Source organism: Lepidochelys kempii, chromosome 11 (assembly GCF_965140265.1).
Source record: "Lepidochelys kempii isolate rLepKem1 chromosome 11, rLepKem1.hap2, whole genome shotgun sequence".
Taxonomy (NCBI): Eukaryota; Metazoa; Chordata; order Testudines; family Cheloniidae; genus Lepidochelys; species Lepidochelys kempii.
Window position 1 is genome coordinate 62783160 of NC_133266.1, and position 22636 is coordinate 62805795.

The following is a 22636-nucleotide window of genomic DNA, read 5'->3' on the forward strand; positions in this document are numbered from 1 at the left end:
GCTACTGAATACAAATGGGCTTCTTGATTTCTTTGTTGTGGCGGCCAACTCAGCATAGCTCAATGGATGTAGGCCAATTTACACCATCGGAGGGATCTGGTCCCTAGAGATCTATCTAAGTACAGTACATACTAGTCATTTGACACTTCACTCCGACCTCATGTTCTCCGCTGCAGAACAAGAGTTCTCCTGGTGAAGTCAAACATAGCTCCAATTCTGCCAAATGGTTTTTCCATTTTATCTTCAGGCAGCCTTTGTTTTTGCCCCTTCCAAGGGTGGGCCTTCTCTTCCCGCCCTTCACTGCTCAGAACTAGGTCATTATCCAGGGGCTGAGAATGGAGGTCAGGTCACAGAACCACCTCAGCTCAGGTGCTTCGCCAGGACCTTCCAAAACCCTGGGGGGGGGGGGGGGGGGAAGCAGGGGCGGGAAAACTTTAAAGAAAAAAATAATCCTTTACCAGTGTTCAAAATAAGTCCCCCCACTCGGGGCCTAGCCCGCTCTCTCTCTCTCACTCCCCCACCCTACCAGGCGTGGGGCTCGGCCACGCACCGAGCGGTGGCCCGCGGGGCTAGTGCGGGGACCAGCCGGACTCCATCGGCGCCGGAGCCGCGGGGGTTCCCTTCCCTCAGGCGCGGCGCGGGCCGCGAGCCTGCCCCTCCCCCACCCCCCGCCGGCGCGGGGCGGGAGTTCTGAGGGGCCGCCGGTGTGGCGCGAGTCCCGCGGCGGCGGCGGGGGCGGCTGGGAGGCCGCGGAGGGGGAGGGGGTCCGAAGCAGCAGCTGACCGGAGCCTGTCTCGGAATGGGTGGGGGCTTCACCCAGGAGCCTTGACGTAACCTAGAGGGACCGCGCGCCCCGCTTCTTAAGGAGCGGCGGGAGCCGCCACAAGCCCGGGCAGCGACGGGAGCCGGGGGCCACCGGGCGGGAGTCGGACGCGGCAGCTGGCGGAGGTAAGGCGGGGCTCGGGACAGGCTCCAGCACCCCGGACAGCGCCCGGCCGGGCCGGGCTGAGCTCGGGCGGCGCGCGCCGGAGGGGACGGGAGCCCCGGGGCGCTGCGGGCGCCGGGCTCCGGGGCGTTCCCCGCTGGAGGCGAGCGGGGCTGGGGGAGGCGCGGGGCTGCCCTCACGCCTCCCCTCCAGCTCGGCGCTGCGGGGCGGTGCCGCGGCTGCAAACACGCCTGGAAGCCCGGCGAGCGGCCCCCGGGCTCCCCCGGTGTGGGACGGGCAGCCCCGCAAAGGCGCGGCACCGAGAGCTCCGCCAGGACAGGGGGCTGCTGTTCACAGCTTTACCGCCCCCCCCCGGGGGACGGGAAATGTGGGACAAATCCTGCCGCGGAAGCAACTCGTTGCCCCGGGGCGGGACGGCTGCCCGTGGCCCGCTCTCAGAGCGCCCCTGCTGTTCTCGTGCTCGGCGTTGTGGTAAAGGGGACACGCGCGGGGCGCCCCCGTGCGCGCCCCGCTCCGCGCCCCGCCCCGCCACCTGCGGCTCGCGACGCTCCGGAGCTGGGTGTTTGTCCCATCGCCACCCCGGGGGCCGGTGCAGACTGGTCTTTAGATTTATTGACCTCGGGCGCTGGGGGTCTTCAAATATTGAACTTTTACAAAAGGCGACTGCAATGGAGACCGCCACCACTGCTGGCCCGACATCTTTACTGTATAGGTCGGTAGGAACCGTTTGAGCAACTGTTTGACCATTCATGGGAAAATAAACACACCAATGAGAAATTGCAGTCTCCACTACTCAACTTGCATATAACTCGTGTTACTTGGCTGACAAGTCAATACTCAACCCCTTTACTGTTTATGGAGAAGGCAGAGTGCTCTTGAGGCAAAGACCTTCTTCAATATATGGTGTACAGCACCTAGCACAATGGGCCCCCAATCCCTCATTGGGGCCTCTGGGTGCTACTTCAGGACAAGTAAATGCATACTCTGGATAGAAGCCAGAACAAGAGATCACCTCATATATATCTTTAACGCCAAAGGGCCAAAAGAGCACTTACTCTGGGGACAGCTTTGAACAGGGGATTTCCTGCTTTGAGCAGGGGGTTGGACTAGATGACTTCCTGAGGTTCCTTCCAACCCTGATATTCTATGACAGGCAGTTTAACTCCAGTTAAGCTGCAATAGCTATGGGGATTTATGCTACTATAACATTTGGCCCCAAATCTTTCCATTTTGGAAGAGGGCATCTTCTCCTGATGAAAGCATCTAGCTCCTCAATGAGACGTACCTACCAGCAGACTTTGTCAAGAGAGTATTTGGTAAATATTTCCCTGTCATCACTAGGGATTGTTTTCTAAATATTTTCATTTTATGAGATTTTATTAAGTGTATTTGTTATGTTCAGTGTCTAGGCTGATAAAAGAACTGTGATCCTTCTATCTGAACCATATGATATGGATGCTATAAGTTAATAGGCTGAAATATATAGCAAAAATCACTTTCTCTTCCTAAAAGTTTTCTAAATTTAAAAATAATGGAAGAATTTGAAAGAAAGTCCTAGAGGTTGCAAACAGCATGTTTTGGGTGGAGGGTAATCAGAACTCCATGTAAAGACTCCACTTCAGGGAATTTTCCTCCAGTTATTTTTAGAGCTGGTTGAAATTTTCCATGAACATTTCTGAAAACTTGTAAAAATATTCACCCTTTTTTTCCAAACAAATGAAGCTGCTAAGACTCATATCTCTTAGTTTTACATCCATCATCTGGATGGGTCTGGCTTTTGGGAATAGATTAAAGCCTTTTGCCTCTAAGTCACCAATTAAAATTAGCCCAGGGTGGTAGTGACCAAAGAGGTATCAACTTCATAAAACTACCGTCACTGTGGTGTGAGTTGGCCTGGCACTTCATTGAGGGCAGGGTTTCTTACAGCTGTATGGCAGTGTGGGAAAGCTTGTGTTGCCCTTTTTCTGTTGATAAAATGTAGGACTTCAGATCCAGGGTTGTCAAGCTAGAGTTTTTTATGGGCACCTAATTCACTTTATAAATTGCTGTAAATCTCTAAAATGTTAAGTCTCATTAGGGTGTAAATACCCCTTCTCCTCTCCGCCCCACATCCTCCTGTACCCAAACCAAGTAGCAGGGCTGAATGTTGGGGAGGAATCTTACTCCCAAGACATGGAACTTCTCCTAAAAGGTCCTTAGCAGGCTCCCTCCAATGGAGGCAGGTGTTCTTGCCCTGCACCCTGCTGATGCTAAAGCTGCATGCTAGGCAGGGAGTGTATATCCCCTTGCATGACCAGTCCTGATTCCATCCATTCCCCTTGCACAGCAGAACAGCACTGTTTATATTGCCCAGGGACCCTCTGTGCCCTCAAAGGCATGGAAGAGGCCTAGCTATACAAAGCTATGCTGTACCTAGATATAGTTTCAGAAGTTAGCTTTGGCTCCCTGAGGTAAAATATCCAATTGTTCCCTACAGGAATCTGGGCAAGTGACATAATTAGCTGCAATACTTGGAAAGGCAGCTTTGGTCACCCATCCAAAAAAACATTTATGGACTATTTCATGGCCAAAGTCTGAGATAGAAATGTTGACCTCTAGCAGCATGATCAACTCACAGTAGAAGTTAAGGATTTTTCTTTTTGGTACACTGTTATCCCCTAATACAGGAGCAAGAGCATTTAGTGGATAAAATTCACTAGAGTGGTGATCTTGTGGTGACAGCTAATGGGAAGGTCAGATTTCAGATATTTTCTCTTTGTAGCCTATAAACAAGTACCAAGTAAACAAGTAAATTTCATGATTCTAGCTCAACAGGAAAGTGTCACTGAGTCATCTGTTACAAGGGTGTGTATTTAATATGACGTGCACACTTCATTTCAGAGCCTTTCCAAAATTAATAGATACACACAGTTATACATTATTTTGGAAATGTTCTGAAAGAAATATACTATGTAAAATAGTCCTATTGAAGGGGATGTTCTTGGCCAATTTACATCAGGGGACAAACTGCTGTTTTAGATAAGAAGAAATCTTGAATGAGTTTAGCGGATTTAGCCTTTGGGTAATAAACTTGGATGTTTATATCAATGTAATGGAATTGAACAAACAAATAAAGTACACACCAGGCTTAAGGCCAGAAGGGACCAATGCTATCATCTAGGCCAACCCTCTGTATAACACAGGCTGTAGGATTTGATTTCACCCATCCCATTTCTTCATTTAGCCCAGCAACATATGAAGGTTAGATGATTTTTCAATTGCTTTTGTTTTTGTGAAGTTTCAGTGACACAATGGATCCTGGGAACAGAGGAAGAATTCACTCCAATGTGAGACTTATCTTCTGTCTGTTAATCATGGGAGTGTTTTGTGTGACTCCTTTCTTCTGCCAGAGCCAAAATGATCCACTGGCCCTTGGCCGAGCTGATCCCCAGTGCTGGGCGTTCTCCACAGCTGCCTTGCTGGAGATGAGGAAGCCACATATTTCTGAGTCTGTCAATGGTTTTTGGGACTTTATGATCTTCCTGAAGTCATCAGAGAACTTGAAGCATGGGGCTCTGTTCTGGGACCTGGCTCAGCTCTTCTGGGATATCTATGTAGACTGTGTGCTCTCCAGAACCCATGGCCTAGGGAGGAGGCAACTGGCAGAGGCTGAACAGAAAATCATAGCTCTGCATTCTCAGCTCACAGAGAGAAAGCAAGGTTATTACTTCTCTATCCAATACATGTACACCTTGTGGTGGAGAAACAGCAGTAGTGTACATAAAAATCAGACACCAGTAGAGAAACAAGTTTAAATTGGAGAATGAGAACCAAGCAAGAGTACGATTAGCATTAAAACAACTGAGTGCTTGGTGCTGTACAAGTCAAAGATTAATATGTTCAATAAAGAAGCTTAATCATGCTCAAAAACTTCTGAATGGGAGTTTTGCCTGAGAAACAGCTGCAGATCAGGCCCATATATGATTGACTTTTCCCTCAGGGATCATAAGAGGAGGTAGAAGTGAACCACTTGAAACATGTATGGGTACAGGTAGGGAAGATAGATTAGTAACCAAACACATGAAGATATACTGCCTCATTAACAGTGTTACTGGGTAATGCGTGGTCTAGGCCAGTCTTACTCATATGCAGTAGTATCCTACTCCTTGAGCAGTCCAACTGGAACCATTGTGGAGTATGATACTAAACATGAGCACAATGAATTAATATACTGTGAGTAAAGTTTTCAGCCACTAGCTGTCTCCAAGTTGCAGCCAGGGTCTGGTTACTGGTAGATCATGCAGGTAAAGCTGGGAATCAGGCTGTGTAGAGGCTGTTAGTGTGCACAGATTCTTTTAAAATACATACTTTCTGCTTAAGACTGATACCATACATCATGACACTAGGTAGGATGAAGAGATTTTTAGACACAGTCCAGTGCACGCACACTCTTAAAAAAGGAGGGATATTTTACTTCTGTTCTTACTTCTATTCTGTTTTGTGAGTTGTAATCAGTCCATCTAATTTCTTAATGCTGTAATGGTCAGCTAGTAGTGGTCAGACTGCTACAGTGACAGCCTAATTTTTGTTGTTGTAGAACTATCTAAGCTCTCATCCAAGGTCTTGTAGCATCTTAAAACCAGATTGTTCATATCTGCCTTGCTTAGTCAGTGAAACCAAAAGTCAACTGCTAGAAGGAGATTGCTCTCTGCAAATGATATGAGGAATTGAATTGCCACTTCTTAAGCATAACAAATTGTGCAAGCCTGATTCTTTAGTTTGAGCTGAACTATTAGCATTTGAATGATTTCATGGACCAATTCTGGGTCTAGATGGGAGAGCCAAGGCAACTTTCAGTGGGTTACTTTGAATATAAAACAATATTCCAAGTTTCTCCCTTCATACTTCTATTGTATCTTTTCAGACTCAGTTGCTACAAACTGAAATGGTCCTGGTCTTACCTTTTGAAAATATTTAATGATGGCTTACACTGTTTAAACCTAACATACAACAATATGTAATATCTGAAGCAGCCTCCGAGCCTTAGTCACAGTAATATTTAGGTTTCAGAGTAACAGCCATGTTAGTCTGTATTCGCAAAAAGAAAAAGGAGTACTTGTGGCACCTTAGAGACTAACCAATTTATTTGAGCATGAGCTTTCGTGAGCTACAGCTCACTTCATCGGATGCATACCGTGGAAACTGCAGCAGACTTTATATACACACAGAGAATATGAAACAATACCTCCTCCCACCCCACTGTCCTGCTGGTAATAGCTTATCTAAAGTGATCATCAAGTTGGGCCATTTCCAGCACAAATCCAGGTTTTCTCACCCTCCATCCCCCCACACACAAATTCACTCTCCTGCTGGTGATAGCCCATCCAAAGTGACAACTCTTTACACAATGTGCATGATAATCAAGTTGGGCCATTTCCTGCACAAATCCAGGTTTTCTCACCCCCCCCCCCCACCCATACACACACAAACTCACTCTCCTGCTGGTAATAGCTCATCCAAACTGACGGATACCCCACTATAGTGGCATTAGTCAAACTAGGCAAAACCCTGAATCAATGCAGCTCAGCTCTGCACTGGCTAGAGAAAGTAGGCTGGAAGGCAGCAGACCTGAGTTCTAGTCCCAGTTCTGCCATGAATCTGCTGTGTGACCTTGGATAAGTCACTTCACAGTGCCTCAGTTTCCCCAGCTAGAAAATGGGACTAATGCTACCTCCTTAATAACATGCCTTGAGGTGTAGGGGTCAAGAGAGCTAGGAATTATCAACACATCTGATTTTGGTACCAAAAGGTAAGTCTCATCAGTTTCACTAATTATATCAACATATCTGTTTATCATTAGTAGCAAATACTAGAGAGTGGGCTTTTATGCAATGAAGGACTAACTAAAGCTCTTGTAAGAGCTGTAGAAATATATAGCTCCACTTAGCACTGTTCTCTTATACATGTCAAAGTGGAGAAAACATTATCTGTATTTCACAGATAGGGAAACTTAGGTGCAGAAAGGTTGAGTGTCTTGCCGAGGGTCATGTCACACGTCAGTGACAGAACTAAGCTTAACACTCAGGTACCCAAATCACATTTCCATGTCCTGTTTGCTATGCCATACGGCCTCCTGATGGTGAATCCTCAGGGTAGAGTCAGTCTAAAAGGTGCTTTTTAATAAGCACCTTAAAGTTCAATATCAGTCACAGAAAAAAAGCCATCACTTTCCACATCAAATATACCAAATGATATGATAAATAATTCATACCCACTGAAGTACTAGTTGACCAAGCTTCAACTTTAGCATATTGCTTGCCTTTAAGGAATTATTAATTAAGCTTTAAGCTGAATCCCTTAAGAGTCCTTCAAACAAACACTGTTTTTTACATTGCCTAACTACTGAAATCACACCAACTCTCACATTTTTCTCTCCTCCCCCATGAAACCAGAGTGGCTTGTTGGTAAGGGTTTCACATAGCATATCTGATATGGTATGATCATAGAATCATAGACTATCAGGGTTGGAAGGAACCTCAGGAGGTCATCTAGTCCAACTCCCTGCTCAAAGCAGGACCAATCCCCAATTTTTGCCCCAGATCCCTAAATGGCCCCCTCAAGGATTGAACTCACAACCCTATATTATAGGGAACTATTTTACAAGCCCTGTAAAAATCAGACCATGAAATGTCCAGCAGAATCAGCCCTCAGGGCTCCCTTCAGGTTTTCACTTAATTTGCCTCTGCTTTCACCAGGAATACTCTGTAAAAGGAATACTCTCAAATGAGGTGCTTATTCTGTCTCCAAAGTTCCAAGGCAAACATGCTTCATTCACAAGTCCAGAGATGGCCTTTCATAGCCCTACAAATTCAACATGCACTGGCTTTCTTTCTTTCTCACACTATTGCATGAGGTCAGATTCTACCTCCACTATCCACCTGTGCAACTCCCACAGTGAGTTTGTACAGGTGTAACTAATTAACCTGTAATTAGATTTTTAGCATGCAATCCTGCTGACTGTGCACAAGAGAAGGAAAATAATCAAGCTTGTTCTCTCTTAGCTGTGTGGCTCTGCAGGGCTAACAGGAGTGAAATGCAGTAAAAGCTTACTTATGTCCCTAAAATAAGCAGTGATGATTGTAATAAACATAGGGAGCAGGTCTGTTGCTATTTTTACCTAGAGAGACAAGGTAGGTGAGATAATATCTTCTATTGGACCAATTTCTTTTGGTTCAATTTCTTCTTCAGGTATGGGATATGTACTCAGTGTCACAGCTAAATACAAGGTACAACAGATTGTTTAACATAAATAGTTAACACATATTCTAAGTGACCATTCAAGGTGAGGTGGTCCATTAATACCTTCACACTCATAGGACAAAAAACAGGGGGTTAGTGGGTTACAGATTGTTGCAAGTGTCTTTATTTAGACCATGACTTTTAGCATCTAGCAAAGTTATGAATTTAAGCTCCCAGACTTGTTTTTGAAGGTCTTGTGCATGTTTTCTTTGAGGATGAGGACTGAAAGGCCAGATATGGAGTGGTCGTTTTGTGAAACGTGTTTGCCCATGGGTGATAGTGTTTTTGTCTTTTATTGTTTTTCTGTGTGAATTCAGTTGAGAGCATGGTAATTGTCTGGTTTCACCCGTGTCATTGTTAGTGGGGCATTTAGTGCACTGGATGAGGTACATCACATTGTGATAGGCATGTGTAGGTCCCTGGGGGGTTGGTCATCTTAGCAGTGGCGGTATAACTGCAGGTTTTACATCTGTTATGCCAGGGTCTGGGGCTGCTTTGACTTGGTGGGTTCTACTTTTCAGACTAGAACTACACTTAACAAATCAGCTTGCTGGCTTTTGGGCCTCATCCTGCAGTCATTCAAATAAAGAGCAAGATTCCCAGTGAATTAAATGGTAAAGGATCACTATGGAAATGGTCTGAAGTCTAGTGACATTGAGAGTCCATTGACTTTGACAGGATTTGGATCAGGTTCTGATTGTGACTGACAGCGACAGACAAGATTATGATTCTGCATTTCTTACCAGGAGAAAACCTATTATTGTCTTGTATGGCTCATACTAAGGTTCCAGGATAGGGTCCATAATGTAATTTGGACCCTATTCTGGATTTCAAAGTAATTTGCTAACTAGAGACACTTGCTTAGTTTTGCCCATTGTAAGACTTCATCTGATGCCAATGATTGGCTCTGATTAGTTGGATACAACATTTATCTTAAATATCAGACTGGCAAAACATGGAGGATGAAAGCTACATAGGCTGCCAGCTTTACATTGTTTGGAAGCTGACCCTGATTTCCTCAGACATGGTTTCATGTCCCTTTCTTTTTTTTTTCCTCCCTAATTTCTAGGGACATTTGCTCACAATCAGAAGACACGAGTGCTGAACAAGAAAGAGCTGATTGAAGACTTAATAAGCATCCATGTGCATAAGAGTGGATCTGCATTACTCCGAAGAATTATTGGGGGGCTAGGGATAAAGAGGAAACAATTTGTCTAGTCTGAGGTTTATCTGTACAGTGGATATTTTTTAAACAATTTCCTTTTGGTTTTTGTTTTTAATTTTCCTTGGAAAGCTGCTCTAGGTGGAGGGGGAATGTCTGTACCTATCAACATTGTACCTTTGGGTTAGCTTTGACTTTTTGCCCTGTTGTGGCTTTTTTTTTTAAATGATGCCCATGAATTCAGTCTCTTTAATAAACTGCATGATTTATAAAGTGTTAGCCACCTTATCATGTGCATGAGCTACTGAAACTGTGTCTGGGGGGCATGCTGGAGAATACTGCCCAGTCATGCAACTGGACGTATACAGGCAGAGCAGGGAACCAACACGGAACTCCACTGAAGTCAACAGTTTTGCCTGTATGGATTCAATTGCAGGATTGGAGTCAAGTAGCTGTACTTGCTCTGTTTTAACTATTTTTTATGCATATAACACAGCACAAACAGCAGCCAAAACATCATTCTATTTAAAAAGAAAATGTAAAGAGTTAAAAAATCCAGGACCTCCAAACTTCAAGCTTCCAGTTTTTTCTCATAGGTTAATAAAACCCAAACATTCTCCACACCTTAAGTGAACAGATGTTCTCAAAGTTAATTTTCCAGGAAGAGTGTCCATAAACAACACCCACGTGCATATTCATTTTGATGATGTACAAGGGCAGCTGTTTCCCTCAGGTAGCACCTTATTCTGCTCCACTGCAGTCAACAGGTGTTTTGCCATTGATTTCACTGGGAGCAGGATTGGCCCTGAAAAACCAAAATGAAATAAAAGTCAAAAGTAAGAAACAAATATATTCTGAAAGAAAGCACACATACAAATGCTTTCTGTGTCTGTTTCAATCAGTACATGGTTACCTTTCAATTCCCAAGGCTCAGCAGATCAAAGGGATGCTAGAATAAAGTTAAATGCTGTACTGTGACCCAGGCAGGCAGGCAGGCTGCTTCCCGTGTATAGAGCCCAGCTGACTTGGCCCCTGCAGATCACAATGCAGCTTGAGCCTCAAATTCTTATCAGGAATGGAGAGCTCATAGATACATTGTAGAACAGGGTGAGTAACTCATTACTAGAGCTGGTTGGAAAATAGTAAATATTTTCTGCAAAAAGTTAAAACAAATTTCATGGAACGTTCCTAGATTTTTTTCAGAAAAAATGTGAAAATCAAAAAACCCCAAACGTATTACCAATTCCTTCCCTCTCCCTGAAAAATTGTTTTGGTTTTCCATTGGAAAAAAATTTGGAAAATTTAAACCAAGTGAATACTTCCCCCATACAATCATCATCTTTTTTGGGGGGGGATGGGGGTGGGAGGGGGGAGTCATTACATAACAAATATTTTGTTGATGGAAATGTTTCCATTAGCTATGTGTGACATAATCTGGATATTTGACAAATTTTGCTGCTTTTTCTGTTTGCAGATTGTCTGCAGATAAATCACAGTTTCTTCAAACTAACATAATTCAGTTTAAAGAATTATTCAAAACTATGAGCATTGAATGATATGTTGACTTCAGGATACTGATTAAATGTGCCATTCATTGCAAGAATTTAATATTCAAAATTGTGGCTGTTTTTAGTGGGTGCCTAGGTCAGAGGGCATGTTTCTATTACCTGGCTGAATGAATGTAACTCTTAAGCTACATCTACATGACAAGCTGGGAGTGCAATTTTCCTGTGTACGCATACTTATACTAGCTCTCAGCAAGCTAGCAGGAATATAAATAGCAGCGTAGCCACAATGCCATGGGTGTCCGCAGCGAAGGCCCAGCTGAGCTGGGTCAAGTACATACCCACTGGTGTACTCCACTGCCACTACCTGTGCTATAGCAGCTAAGCTGCTATGTACACCTATGCCATCTCAATGAGAGCTAGGCTGAGTATGTGTACGCAAGTAGGGACATCACACCCTACCTCGCAGAGTTGCCATCGTCTTAGAGTCCGGTTTCAGAGTTCAAGTTACAAATTTGTTCAAGTTACAAATTTTAAGTGACTTTCCTTGAATATTCTGCAATATATTTTATTCTGACAAATGTATCTGCCAGAAAACTCATTTACTGATGGACTCAGTCCTGATAGGTGCTAGGAACTTTGCCCCAATCCAGAAAAACAAATAAGCATATAGTTGACTTAAAGCATGCACGTATTCCCTTTGGGGAAATTCTGGACCTATTAAAGTCGATGACAAAACTCCCATTGGTCTCTGTATGGCCAGGATTTCACCCATTGACTTCAATGGGACTACATATGTACTTAAAGTTAAGCTTGTGTCTAAAATATCTGGGGAAACAACCCCAACAGGAGCATGAACACAGGGACAGAACCTTTATTTTCAAATATTTTGCAACTTTCACCAGCTTTAACTGTCTCAGGCTGTGCCTACTAGTATGTCCCCAGTACTTGCTCGGGGGTGTTGCCAGAACCATTCTCGCACTAAGTTGCAGTACCAATTGGTATTAGGGCCTCATGGTGCTAGGTGTTTTACAAACACACACAAAGGAACAATTCCTGACCCAAAGAACTCACCGTCTATGAAGACAAATGATAGACAAAGATTATGGGGTAGAAGAATACAATTCAGTATACACATATGTACACTTGCAATTGTTATTACTATGGATAGACAATTGATAGATGGGGAGAGCTGGCACTGTCTTCCAAGATTTCACTAGTCAGTAGCAGCAGAGAGATTCTCAGAAGACACTGTTTTCTGTCTCTGACATGCTTTAGGAGGGGCCTTCAGGAAGAGGCTACTACTATGGGCTTGTTTTCGCTACGGAGCTAGATCAGCACTGCTGCAATCAACGCAGCGGCATCGATTTAGCAGGTGTAGTGAAGACAGCTCCCATCGATTTCTGTACTCCACCTCAATGAGTGGTGGAAGCAATGTCGGCAGGAGAGCGTCTCCCATCAACATAGTGTAGTGTGGACCCCGTGGTAAGTAGATCTAAGCTACGTTGACTTCAGTTACACTACTAATGTAACTCAAATTGTGTAGCTTAGATCGACCGGCAACGGCCTGTAACTGTACATACTTTCCCTCTCGAACAACAGGACCCTGCATCCTCCTTTCTCCTGTTGAATAGCAGGATTATTGGTGAAAAGTAATTGCTGGCCAAGACAACATTCAGCTTTGGACCAATCCACCACAGAGCTCTGCATCAGCTCTTTTCCTTCATTAAGAAACTACAGCAGCCATTTGACCTTTGAGGAAATGGGCAGGGAAAGGTGTGTGTGTGTGGGCGTGGGGTTGAAAGAATAGTTTAGTTTATAACAAAAGGTCATAGTATTACAAAGAGGTCTGGAAGCTGCTGCTGTAAGGGAAACCATTCATGGTATTAATGTTGCTGAAATAAAAGAGTGAGGCAATTAAATGTAAACTTGCAAGTAATAACATTCCTGAAGGAACTGTTACCTCAGGCATTTTCTCCTGTCTGAAGACCTCAGAGCCTAATTCCATTTCATAGCATAGACCTTGTTTGTTTTTGACTGGAGCTCAATTGCTTGGCATGAAAATGATGACGTTGATACTTGCTGTAAATTCACTGATTCTAAACTGGGACCCTGTCACAGGCTGGCTGGTGCTTTAAGGGGAGCTGGGCTCAGCCTTGCCTGTGAGGTAATAGCCATGCACCAGCTGACCCTGATGTAGTGATTTAATGACACCCACTAGCCCGGGCTGTGAAAGGGTTAGGGTGGACTACAGAAAGCGAGCAAGCAGAAAGAAAGAACTCAGCCATAGAACAGAGCTCCTGGAGTAGGTTGCTGAAGGGAGTCATAGTGAGTAATATATGTCTGTCTATCAAGGGTGCGCCAAGGAAAAAGGAAAGGTAGTTCTGTGGGCTAGTGTTCTAGAGGAGGACCTAGGAGCTAGGCAGACCTAGGGAGAAGGCTGAGGGTATGTCTATATTGCAGCTGGAAGTGAGGCCTCCTTGCTTCCCACTAGTATGCTAAAAATAGCTGTGTGCATGTTCCTGTGGCAATAGCCAAGGGTCAGGCTAGCCACCCAAGCTCAAGCCCACCTTGTTCTGAGCCCATAGGATAGGCTGAGAAGTATCCCAAGAGAGGCGGAAGGACTCTTATTGGGACTTGTGAACTTCTACCTGGACTGCTGTTACCCCAGAAGGGGCCTGGACTAGATGTGGCTTAGCCACATGGCAAGTTTGGATGGAAACAGGCCACTGTGGGACCAAAGTGGCTGACAACCGAGGTGCTAGATGCAGACACCTTCAGCGTGATGCTCTAACTCTACAGCAGTGAGTGGAACTGCTTACAGGCTCTCAAGAACAACTGTTAAGAAGAAAGTATGTACTTGATTATGAATTGCAACTGTGTGCATTCACAGGGCCCTGCCCTGCAATCTTAAAACTCAATTCCTGGAATCAGGCTCATTGCTCAGGCTCATCTCCCCAGCTGCCTGACACCACCACCACCCCCTGAAACCTTAAGAGTCGCTCTGATGTGAGCCAAGTGTACTGCTGCCCCTTCCTTACTATTCCTCAGCCTGAGCACCATAAAGGGAGTCTAACAGAACGTAAGAGCTGCCCAAAAGTAGGGACTGTGGCCCTTTAACCATATTTTAATAGACTAGAGGTGGCTGCCTCCTGTGGGTCCCCCGTTCCACTATGTGTTCTATTTCTTCTTGTGTCATCTGGACACCACTGGTAGAGATGGCTGTGTAAGGGGAAACCATCTCCTTTGGCAAGGGCAAACTATGAGCCACAGCTGTGGCCCTGAGTCTGGGCTACTATAAAGGGGCAGTCAAGGATTCTCCACTATAAGGGAATTCCTAGGTGGTATAAAGCTGGCATAGTCAGCTCTATTACCCACTCCCAACATCACAGAGGATGTCAGGACAGAGTGGGAATTCACGGCACTCTGGATGATCCTCAGCTGGTGGAGCAGTCTCTAGGGGATGTTGGAGGATATTTTGGCCCTTGCTGTCTACAAGAGCATCAGAATGGAAAGGTGAGTTAGAGCCACCTTTCTCCTCCACCCTTAGCTGTGCTGAGGATTTAGCCCAATATCTGTAGTATTTACATCAGCTGGTTCAATGGAAAATACTGTCATTTATTTATATTTAAATAATACAAATAAAGCCCAGACAAGAAGCAACATATGCCCTAACAATTAGATTTATAATCTGAAATCATTAACACCCAGCAGAAAATGTGCAAATGACTGAATTCAGCCAATCAGTGCAGAAAATCTGTACTTTTAGCACACCAGGAACATACCCCCAGCTTTTTCCCACCCCCACCTCCAAATCCTTATCAAATAATTTGCTTTTACACCATGCATGGAAGGGCATCAAGGTCAGGCTATTTTGGACCATATTTTTGTTAAAACAGAATTCTGTACCACCACTTTGCTCTGACCTCAGAGAGGATCGTTATCGTCTTCTGGGGGTGAAGTATCAGTACGGTGCATTGGGATTCATCCATATGAAACCTGCAAGTGCAAACCATTAAGTCCTCACTCAGGTCTTTCTTGGGCCAACTCTCAGACTTCAGCATGAGCTGGCCTGAGGCAAACCTGAATAAAAACAATGTTAAGGCTTCAGGATTTAGTCCCTTTTATTTATTGGGAAATGGACAGCCAAATAGCTATGTACTATATGAAAATGTACTTCCTTATGTCGCAGGCTGGGGCCATCAAGCATAGTGTCCTAGGCAAATGGGACTATGTACTATAGTGTTGCTACTGCCAAGGCTACTAAGTTCCCATCCAGATCTTATTCCCCCCCAGCTTCCGTGTCTCTTTATGGGGATATAGCTGTACCTGCTTCCCACTGGTCCCTATTGCCCTGCCGTTTGTTCCATTTCTTCTTGTATTATCACCAGCCAACTAGTATTTTACCTTCTTTAATGTCTGTTCATTTGTAGATAAAGTCTTGTTAGCATCTAGCTCCTTCCCTTCATTTGTCATATGTATTCTTTGACATCTTTATGTGTTAAGCATGATTTGGGGCTTCTGTGACCAAAGTCTATATGAAGAGTTAGGAATGTTTATTACCGTGATCACTACTTTAAAGGTCTCTTGAGTGGGTGGCTGAGGTCTTGCCAAAGAAAAGCCTTCTATTCGTCTTGATTCGAGTCAGATAGCCCCCTTTATCTTGATGCCTTATAATCCCATCAAGACTTCTAAAAAACAGAACTTTTCTAGGCAGAAAAGAAAGCTGTCCGTTGAAACTGCGCCTCCTTGTTAAACGCCATGTTTCAATCTGCGTAAATGTTGCTGCACTATTTATGGAGCTCTGTTTCAGCATATGACCTTCTTCACTTTATCTTTTTCCAATAGTGCATTAATTTTCCCCCAAGTCGAGTTCTTTTTCTAGTCCTTAAAGCCATGAACAGTCTCTGGTTGTCCTTGGAAGTTTCATTTTTGGGGGCTAGATTCTCAGCTGGTGTCAATTGGTGTAGCACCTTAACTTCACCTATAAGTGATCTAGTTTAGGTACATTATTTTTGGAATTATGTCTGCTCTCATGATTTGTGCAAATCCATGTCTCTGTACTCTGTTCACTAAGTCTTCTGTGTACTCTTGCAGAACATTGATAGCAGGTCGATCTGTAATTCCACTGTCTGAAGGGAAACTGAATCACGTCCATTTCTTATTCATTAAAGTACATTTGTACTTCAGAGTAATTGATTCCTCATCTGTGTCATCAACTAGAAACATACATCTCAATTTGATGGAAATAATGTATCAAATAATAATATATCACAGAGCAAGAATGGGCTGACAAAGAGCGAAATTCGCAATAGTCAGCACTGGTGAAAAGCCAAGTCAGAAAACTTTAGTTCATCCTCTCATTCAACAAAGTATCTGCTTCCAATACAGTGAGTCCTTGTCACAGTCTGGGGTGCAGCCCAGACCAGCAAGGGGGTTCTGTCACTGCCTTCCCTGTAACCATGGGTGCCTCACAATGCATCTCTGTTGTAGTTCCCAACCTGGACTGCTCACAGCTAGCCTACCAGCATGCAGGCTGCACCCTGAGTATGTGTGTGCTAGACAATCCTGATTCAGCAGCTCTGATCCCGCCAGCCTATCTACAGTTCCACTCTGGCTTCCACCACCCTTGGATGCTACTTGCAGGGTAACCCCAACATACTCCCAGTCCCGGATTTTCTCCCAAAATGGATGTTCTGCACTGTCCAGCCCTTTTCTGGAAAGTTCAGATATTAAGGTTCCTTGCTCCTGTAAAGAGTTGATATTCAATAGTTTACTTAACTGGACTTACCAAACAGTTCAGTTTAAATAAAGTACTGGATTAGTTTAGATTAAAAATAAAACAAGTTTATTAAGTATTAACAAAGAAGTTAGGATTTTAAGTGAATGCAAGTATAAGAGAGAGAGAGTTAGAAATGGTTACCTGTGAAAATGCATCTAAAAGTCAAACTTATTCTAGCAAGTTTTTTCTCAATGCTTTGTTCAAGATGGCCTTTCTTATCCACAGTCTTCCAGCAAGATGGAGGCTGACAGTTTCCTTGGTTAAGATCTTTCCCAGAGGCCCAAAAGTGCTGGTGCCTTAGTCTTCTTAGGAGAAAGAGAGAGAACTTGGGGTTCTCTGCCCCTTTCTTTGGTGGATTCTTCTGAGGGTTATCCTTCAAAGCTGGGGTGGACAAATTTTTTTGGCATCTGGGTATGGAAATTGTATGGTGGGCCATGAATGCTCACAGAAGTGGGGTTGGGGTGCAGGAGGGGGTCAGAGCTCTGTGTGGGGGTGCAGGCTCTGGGGTGGGGCTGGGGATGAGGGATTTGGAGTATAGGAAGGTGCTCCAGGCTGGGCCCGAGCGGTTCAGAGGGCAGGAGGGGGATCAGGGCTGAGGCAGGGGGTTGGGGCAAGGGGTGGGGGGATGAGGGCTCTGGCTGAGGGTGCAGGCTCTGGAGTGGGTCTGGGGATGAGGGGTTTGGGGTGCAGAAGGGTGCTCCAGGCTGGGCTCAAGGGGTTCGGAGGGCGGGAGGGGGATCAGGGCAGGGGGTTGGGGCATGGGTGGAGCTCAGGGAAGCAGCGATATGTCCTACGTGGAGGCATAGCCAAGTAGCTTTGCACGCTGCCCCATCTGCAGGCGCTGCCCTGCAGCTCCCATTGGCTGCAGTCCCCAGCCAGTGGGAGCTCTTGGGGCAGGGGCAGTGCGCAGAGCCCCCTGGCTGCCCCTAAACATAGGAGCCAGAGTGGGTACATGCTGCTGCTTCCGGAAGCTGCGGAGCAGCCCCAGACCCTGCTCCCCAGCTGGAGTGCAGGAGCAGGGCAAGTCCCAGACCCTGCTCCCCAAAAGGAGCTCGAGGGCCGAATTAAATCAGCTGGTGGGTTGGATGTGGCCCGTGGTCCGCAGTTTGCCCACCCCTGCTTCAAAGTAAAGTTTATTCAAGCAGTAAAGAAGGCAACATGGAGTCTGGTGATAAAGGAGGCTCCATGCTCTCTTTTTTTTTCCCCCTCCCTTTGTCTTTGATGAAATCCAACTTGTTCTGTTTCTAGTCATCTCTTCCCCCTGCTATCTCGAGGACCCTATTTACTACTTATATGTACATTGAGGGGTAAACATACATGCCTTTATTTAGGATATGCCTGTTTAACAACTTTTGCCTAGACAGGCCTGTCTGGTTGTGAGCATGTGTTAATATCATATAGAGTGAATTTGTAACTTCACATATAATACTCTCATAAATTTCACTGTATTATTGACCAGCAAGTTATTTATTATTTTCAGATGAAATCTCACACGGCATATTTCATACTAAGATTACAATAGTATGTAGAGTGTGAACACAGGGATGCTTTTGGTCATAGTTACCCACAAAAATATCCGGTCTGGTGATAACACCACAATTAATAGTCCAAACATGACTGCCTTGCCCTCTCACCATTGTCTCAATCTTCAGCATTGCTATTCCATAACAAAACTGTCATGGGCGTGACTCTCTTCTGTTACCTCAATTTTATGTCAATATAACTCCATTGAAATCAGGGGAGTTATATTGGTGTAAAACAGATGTAACCATGGAGAATCAGGCCCAAGGCCAGGACATTAAAGAACAGCATATGACGCAAGTGGCTTTTCTTCTAAGTGCGAGTTCAGTCCTTTCCTTCCAGATCTCTCTCCTATGTACCAGAAGGAGAGAAAGTGGAATGTGGTACCTCTTATAGATGAATCAGTAGTGATTATCTTCTTCTTTTGTCCACTATCTTACTCCCCTCCAAAGCATCCAAGGCTGAAAGCTTGCACTGCTGAAGTCAATAGAAGCTTTGCCATTGACTTCAATGGGCACAGGATCTGGTGGTCAGCTAGCAATAACCTAAATAACCATCTAAACCCTTATAAGCATTCCAATATCTCTCAATACCATACAAACCTTCCATATATAAATACCATCCTTAAGTATTTTCAATGCTGCGTTGGAAATGTTTTCATAATTTGTTTTCAGCTGACTCTGTGACTATGCTGTGCTAGCAACAAAATAAAAGTTTCTTTTCTGATGTTGTAAGACCTTCAAGTAATATTAAGCTCTTTAACAGTTCCATACATATATATATATAGATATAGATATAGTAAGGGAAGGGGCTTCTAAAGCAATACAATGCCTCTAATTTTTCATAGCTCTTCCTTCTCACCAATTTAGTTGCTAATTTAATAAAATGCAAATACCCGACTGTCAGATGTTGGAGACAATGGACAACTTGGAGAAGACAACTAAAGATTTACTCCTTCTATTCAGTGCTTCTTGAACTATGATACAATGTCAGACAACTTATCAATGAGACTGGTTAGCTAAAGCCATCTCCATGTGTTCATGTAGGGGGAAAAAAATCCTCTGTTTCCTGAAACACAAGCAATTATCAGGTACTATAGTAATGAGAAGATAGTATGGGCCAGATCATTAACTGTATATGTCAGCATAGCCTCACTGAAGTCAACAGAACTATATTGATATGTATTGGCCAAGATCTGGCCCTATATTTTCTTGAGGTTAGGAATAGGCTAGGAATACATGGTTCTAATGTAAGCAGTGTCAGGATGAGCTCCACCCTGACATCTGGTGGTGAGGTGTGGCAAGTTGTGGAAAAGAACTTCAGGGGCCGATCTCATTTGCATAGGCACACCCACCATGCCTAGAATGAGACCATAGCTGCCCAAATGGTCACTTTGGCTGCTGTGGGATCCCCAGTGTCTCTGTTATTGGGGCAGGAAGAATAAATTGTTATTACCCTGATTATGGGAACTGTGCTTGGAACTGTATGTGGCCTTTTGTTATGATGGAGGGATTCACCATCATCTAAGTAGCACTCGCTAGGCAAGGGTCATGGGTTCCAAAACTGTGTGAATGGAGAGAGGCTGGGGACAAGTATTAATACTTGGTGGCATGGGCCCTTTGGTGAGGGCCTTACATGCTGATTGCACTTCCTCCTCTCTCCACTGTGGAATATCAGAGCTAATTTTGATTTCATTAGAAGTCTAGTTATAGGCTGCTGAGCTCACTTTGGGCTGACAGTGCACCAGCACTGGGGCTCCCCTACTATAAGCTGAATTCACCTAAGAGCTGAAATCACTGAGTGTTGTGTTAAGTAGTGGGGGAGCCTGAAGATATATTGTGGAGCAGGTTGCGGGACGGCTGGTGAAGCAGTTCGACGCGGAGCAGTGTGTGGATGGCAGGAGCTGCTTGTGGGCCGTGGAGCTGAGTGAAGGAGTTCGTGGGGCGGCTGGCGGAGCGGAGCGCAGCTGAGTGAAGGAGTTCGTGGGGCGGCTGGTGGAGTGGAGTGCAGCTGCGCGAAGGAGTTTTATGGGGCGGCTGGCGGAGCAGAGCGCCACTATGGGGCGGTCAGCTTCGGATCACGTAAGGTGCCTCTTACCCCCGTCCCATTTCCACCCAGGTTGGGAGGTAAAGCTCCGCCGATAAACTTTCGAACTCTGGGGCTGCCCTGACCAGGGACAGAGACTTTTGGGGCATTGGACTTTTGGGACTTTGGGTGATTTGGGGTTGCTGGACTCAAGAACCAAAGGGAAAAGGGCATGCCCCAATTTGCCTGGGGTGGGGTTGTTTTTGCTCATGGGTTGTGTTATGAATCCTGTTGGTGGTGTTTCCCCAACATAATGCCACATTGTTTCTCTCTGTTATTAAAAGACTTTTGCTACACTCAGACTATGTGCTTGCGAGAGGGGAAGTATTGCCTCTTGGAGGCGCCCAGCGGGGGTGGTATATATTTGTCCCAGGTCACTGGGTGGGGGCTCGAGCCGGTTTGCATTGTGTTATTGGAATGGAACCCCTAGATATTGAACCCGGCCCTTGTTGCTGCCAACTCTGACGGGCAGAAGGGTTACACTAATATAAAGGAAAATTCCTTCTCTAACACCACAGAAGAGTCTGATAAAGACCCCAGAGACAGAACTCCATTATGTTAGATTATTACAGTTCAATATCTGACCAACTTTAGAGATGACACATGGCTGTAATTACCTGGGCAATAGTGCAATGAAGTAGTAAGGCTAATACCGGCGTTCCATTACTTCCAAGCTGGCAAAGTCACCTGGCTGATGAGGTCAGAGAAGGACCTGCAAATATGCTCAGCTGAGGAGACCAACTCCTGCTTTATAGCAGACTGCTGAGCTGGAAAGAAAAGAGATTCTTTCATAGCACCTGAATGCAGCAAACTCCCTGTACAGCTCTTTATACGACTCCAATTCAAGATAGCTTTGTAAAAACAAAAGTTTTATCTGCTGGCTTTCATTATTACATCCTTATTAATGAAAAAGAGGCATTCTAGGAGCTGAACAAAGCTATGCTGTAATAAGACGGTGGATTATAAGGGGATTTTATGTGACTGGGAGACTGGCTGTGGGGTCAACCAATTACACAATCATAGAAATTGGAGATAGAAAAGACCACCAATGCAAGTTTGTTCCATATTGACTGCTGTGAGTGACTTCCTCTACAGTAAAAGGAAAAGGAGTACTTGTGGCACCTTAGAGACTAACAAATTTATTTGAGCATAAGCTTTTGTGAGCTACAGCTCATTTCATCGGATGCAAATAAATTTGTTAGTCTCTAAGGTGCCACAAGTACTCCTTTTCTTTTTGTGAATACAGACTAACATGGCTGCTATTCTGAAACCTGTTACTCTACAGTACTAGGTCTTCTCCAGTTTTAAATGACTCAAGCATTGAGGATTAAATGCTAATCTTGCATGAGTGCAAATCTGGAGTAATTCTAGAGTGATTGCAAGCTGAGAGAGGAAGGCTAGTGTTGTGGTGACAGTACTGTAGTGGCAATTAGGAGATCTGGGTTCAATGCTTGGGTCTGCCACATGTCTAATATGCTATTTATAAACTATGAAGAGAGTTGTCAGATTATATCTCTACTCATGTTGAGTTGGTCTTTGCTCTGTAACTTATATGCATAGGCACTGACTTCCTCTTTGCCCAGTGGGTGCTTGACCTCCTGACCCCACCCCTGCACTGCCCTCGCCCAAGTCCCCTGCCCTGCCTTTTCTCTGCCTCCTCCCCTCAGCGTGCCACATCCCTGCTCCTTCCCCTCCCTCCCAGAAAGTCCTAAGCACTGCCAAACAGCTGTTAGGTGGCAGGAGGGCGGGAAGCGCTGGGAGGGAGGGGGAGGAGTGGGGACTTGGTGCGCTTGCGGGGGGCGGGGAGAGTGGGGAAGGAAGCGAGGAGGGGGGAGCTTGGTTGCCAGTGGGTGTGGAGCACCTGCTAATTTTTCCCCATGAACTTGTCTGGACAATTTCAGCCAAAATGGCCCAGCCATTTCTCAGAACAAGGAGAGGGAAAATATTGTTTTGACCATGTTAGAGTATTTCAAAGAAAAGGTCACCAGAATTTTTTAACACCCCCATGTTTTGAAGCAGGGAGTAGAAATTCATCAGGCAGTGACCTTTGTGGCAGGGATGTGCCTCCTTCTATCCCTTGGAAAATCTGCCCAAATTTGACCATCCTATAAGCTTTGAAGAATCGCAGGTTGCACATGCTCAGTAGAGATGTGTTAGAGCTTAAAAGCTAAAATCTCCAAAGAATCCATCCTCAATGAGCATGCTCCATCCCCTCACAGCTTCTACATGGGCCAGGACTGCACCTATCCCCACATAGCAACTGTGAGCATGCTCCTCCTCCATAAGGCTACAAGGGCGAAGTCAAACGTTCCCTATAATGGCTGCTCTGGCCCAGGGCAGAGTTGGCACTAGAGCTT

At 45.0% G+C, this 22636-nt stretch overlaps 2 protein-coding genes across 4 annotated transcripts in view; one reads left to right on the top strand and one right to left on the bottom strand.

Annotated features, from left to right (window-relative positions):
• The first annotated feature begins 553 nt into the window (after window positions 1-553).
• Window positions 554-22636, top strand: part of FAM237A (family with sequence similarity 237 member A) — a 39618-nt gene continuing 17535 nt past the window's right edge. For 2 of the 3 annotated variants that reach the window (XR_012154373.1, XR_012154371.1), the window contains exon 1: window positions 554-948. Coding sequence is in view for 1 of the 3 variants with exons in the window: in XM_073306615.1 (XP_073162716.1) it covers window positions 4237-4645; window positions 9294-9442 (558 nt within the window). In the remaining 2 variants the exon portion in view is untranslated. Of the gene's footprint in view, window positions 949-4223; window positions 4646-9293; window positions 10227-22636 lie in introns of those variants that run through there. The other variant, XM_073306615.1, reaches the window with a different exon arrangement.
• DYTN (dystrotelin) overlaps window positions 10115-22636 on the bottom strand; it is a 61048-nt gene continuing 48526 nt past the window's right edge. The window contains exons 14-15 of the mRNA XM_073306616.1: window positions 20897-21046; window positions 10115-10191 (exon numbers count right to left, since the gene is read on the bottom strand). Of these exons, the coding sequence (XP_073162717.1) occupies window positions 20943-21046 (104 nt within the window). The 3' untranslated portion in view covers window positions 10115-10191; window positions 20897-20942. The remainder of the gene's footprint in view (window positions 10192-20896; window positions 21047-22636) is intronic.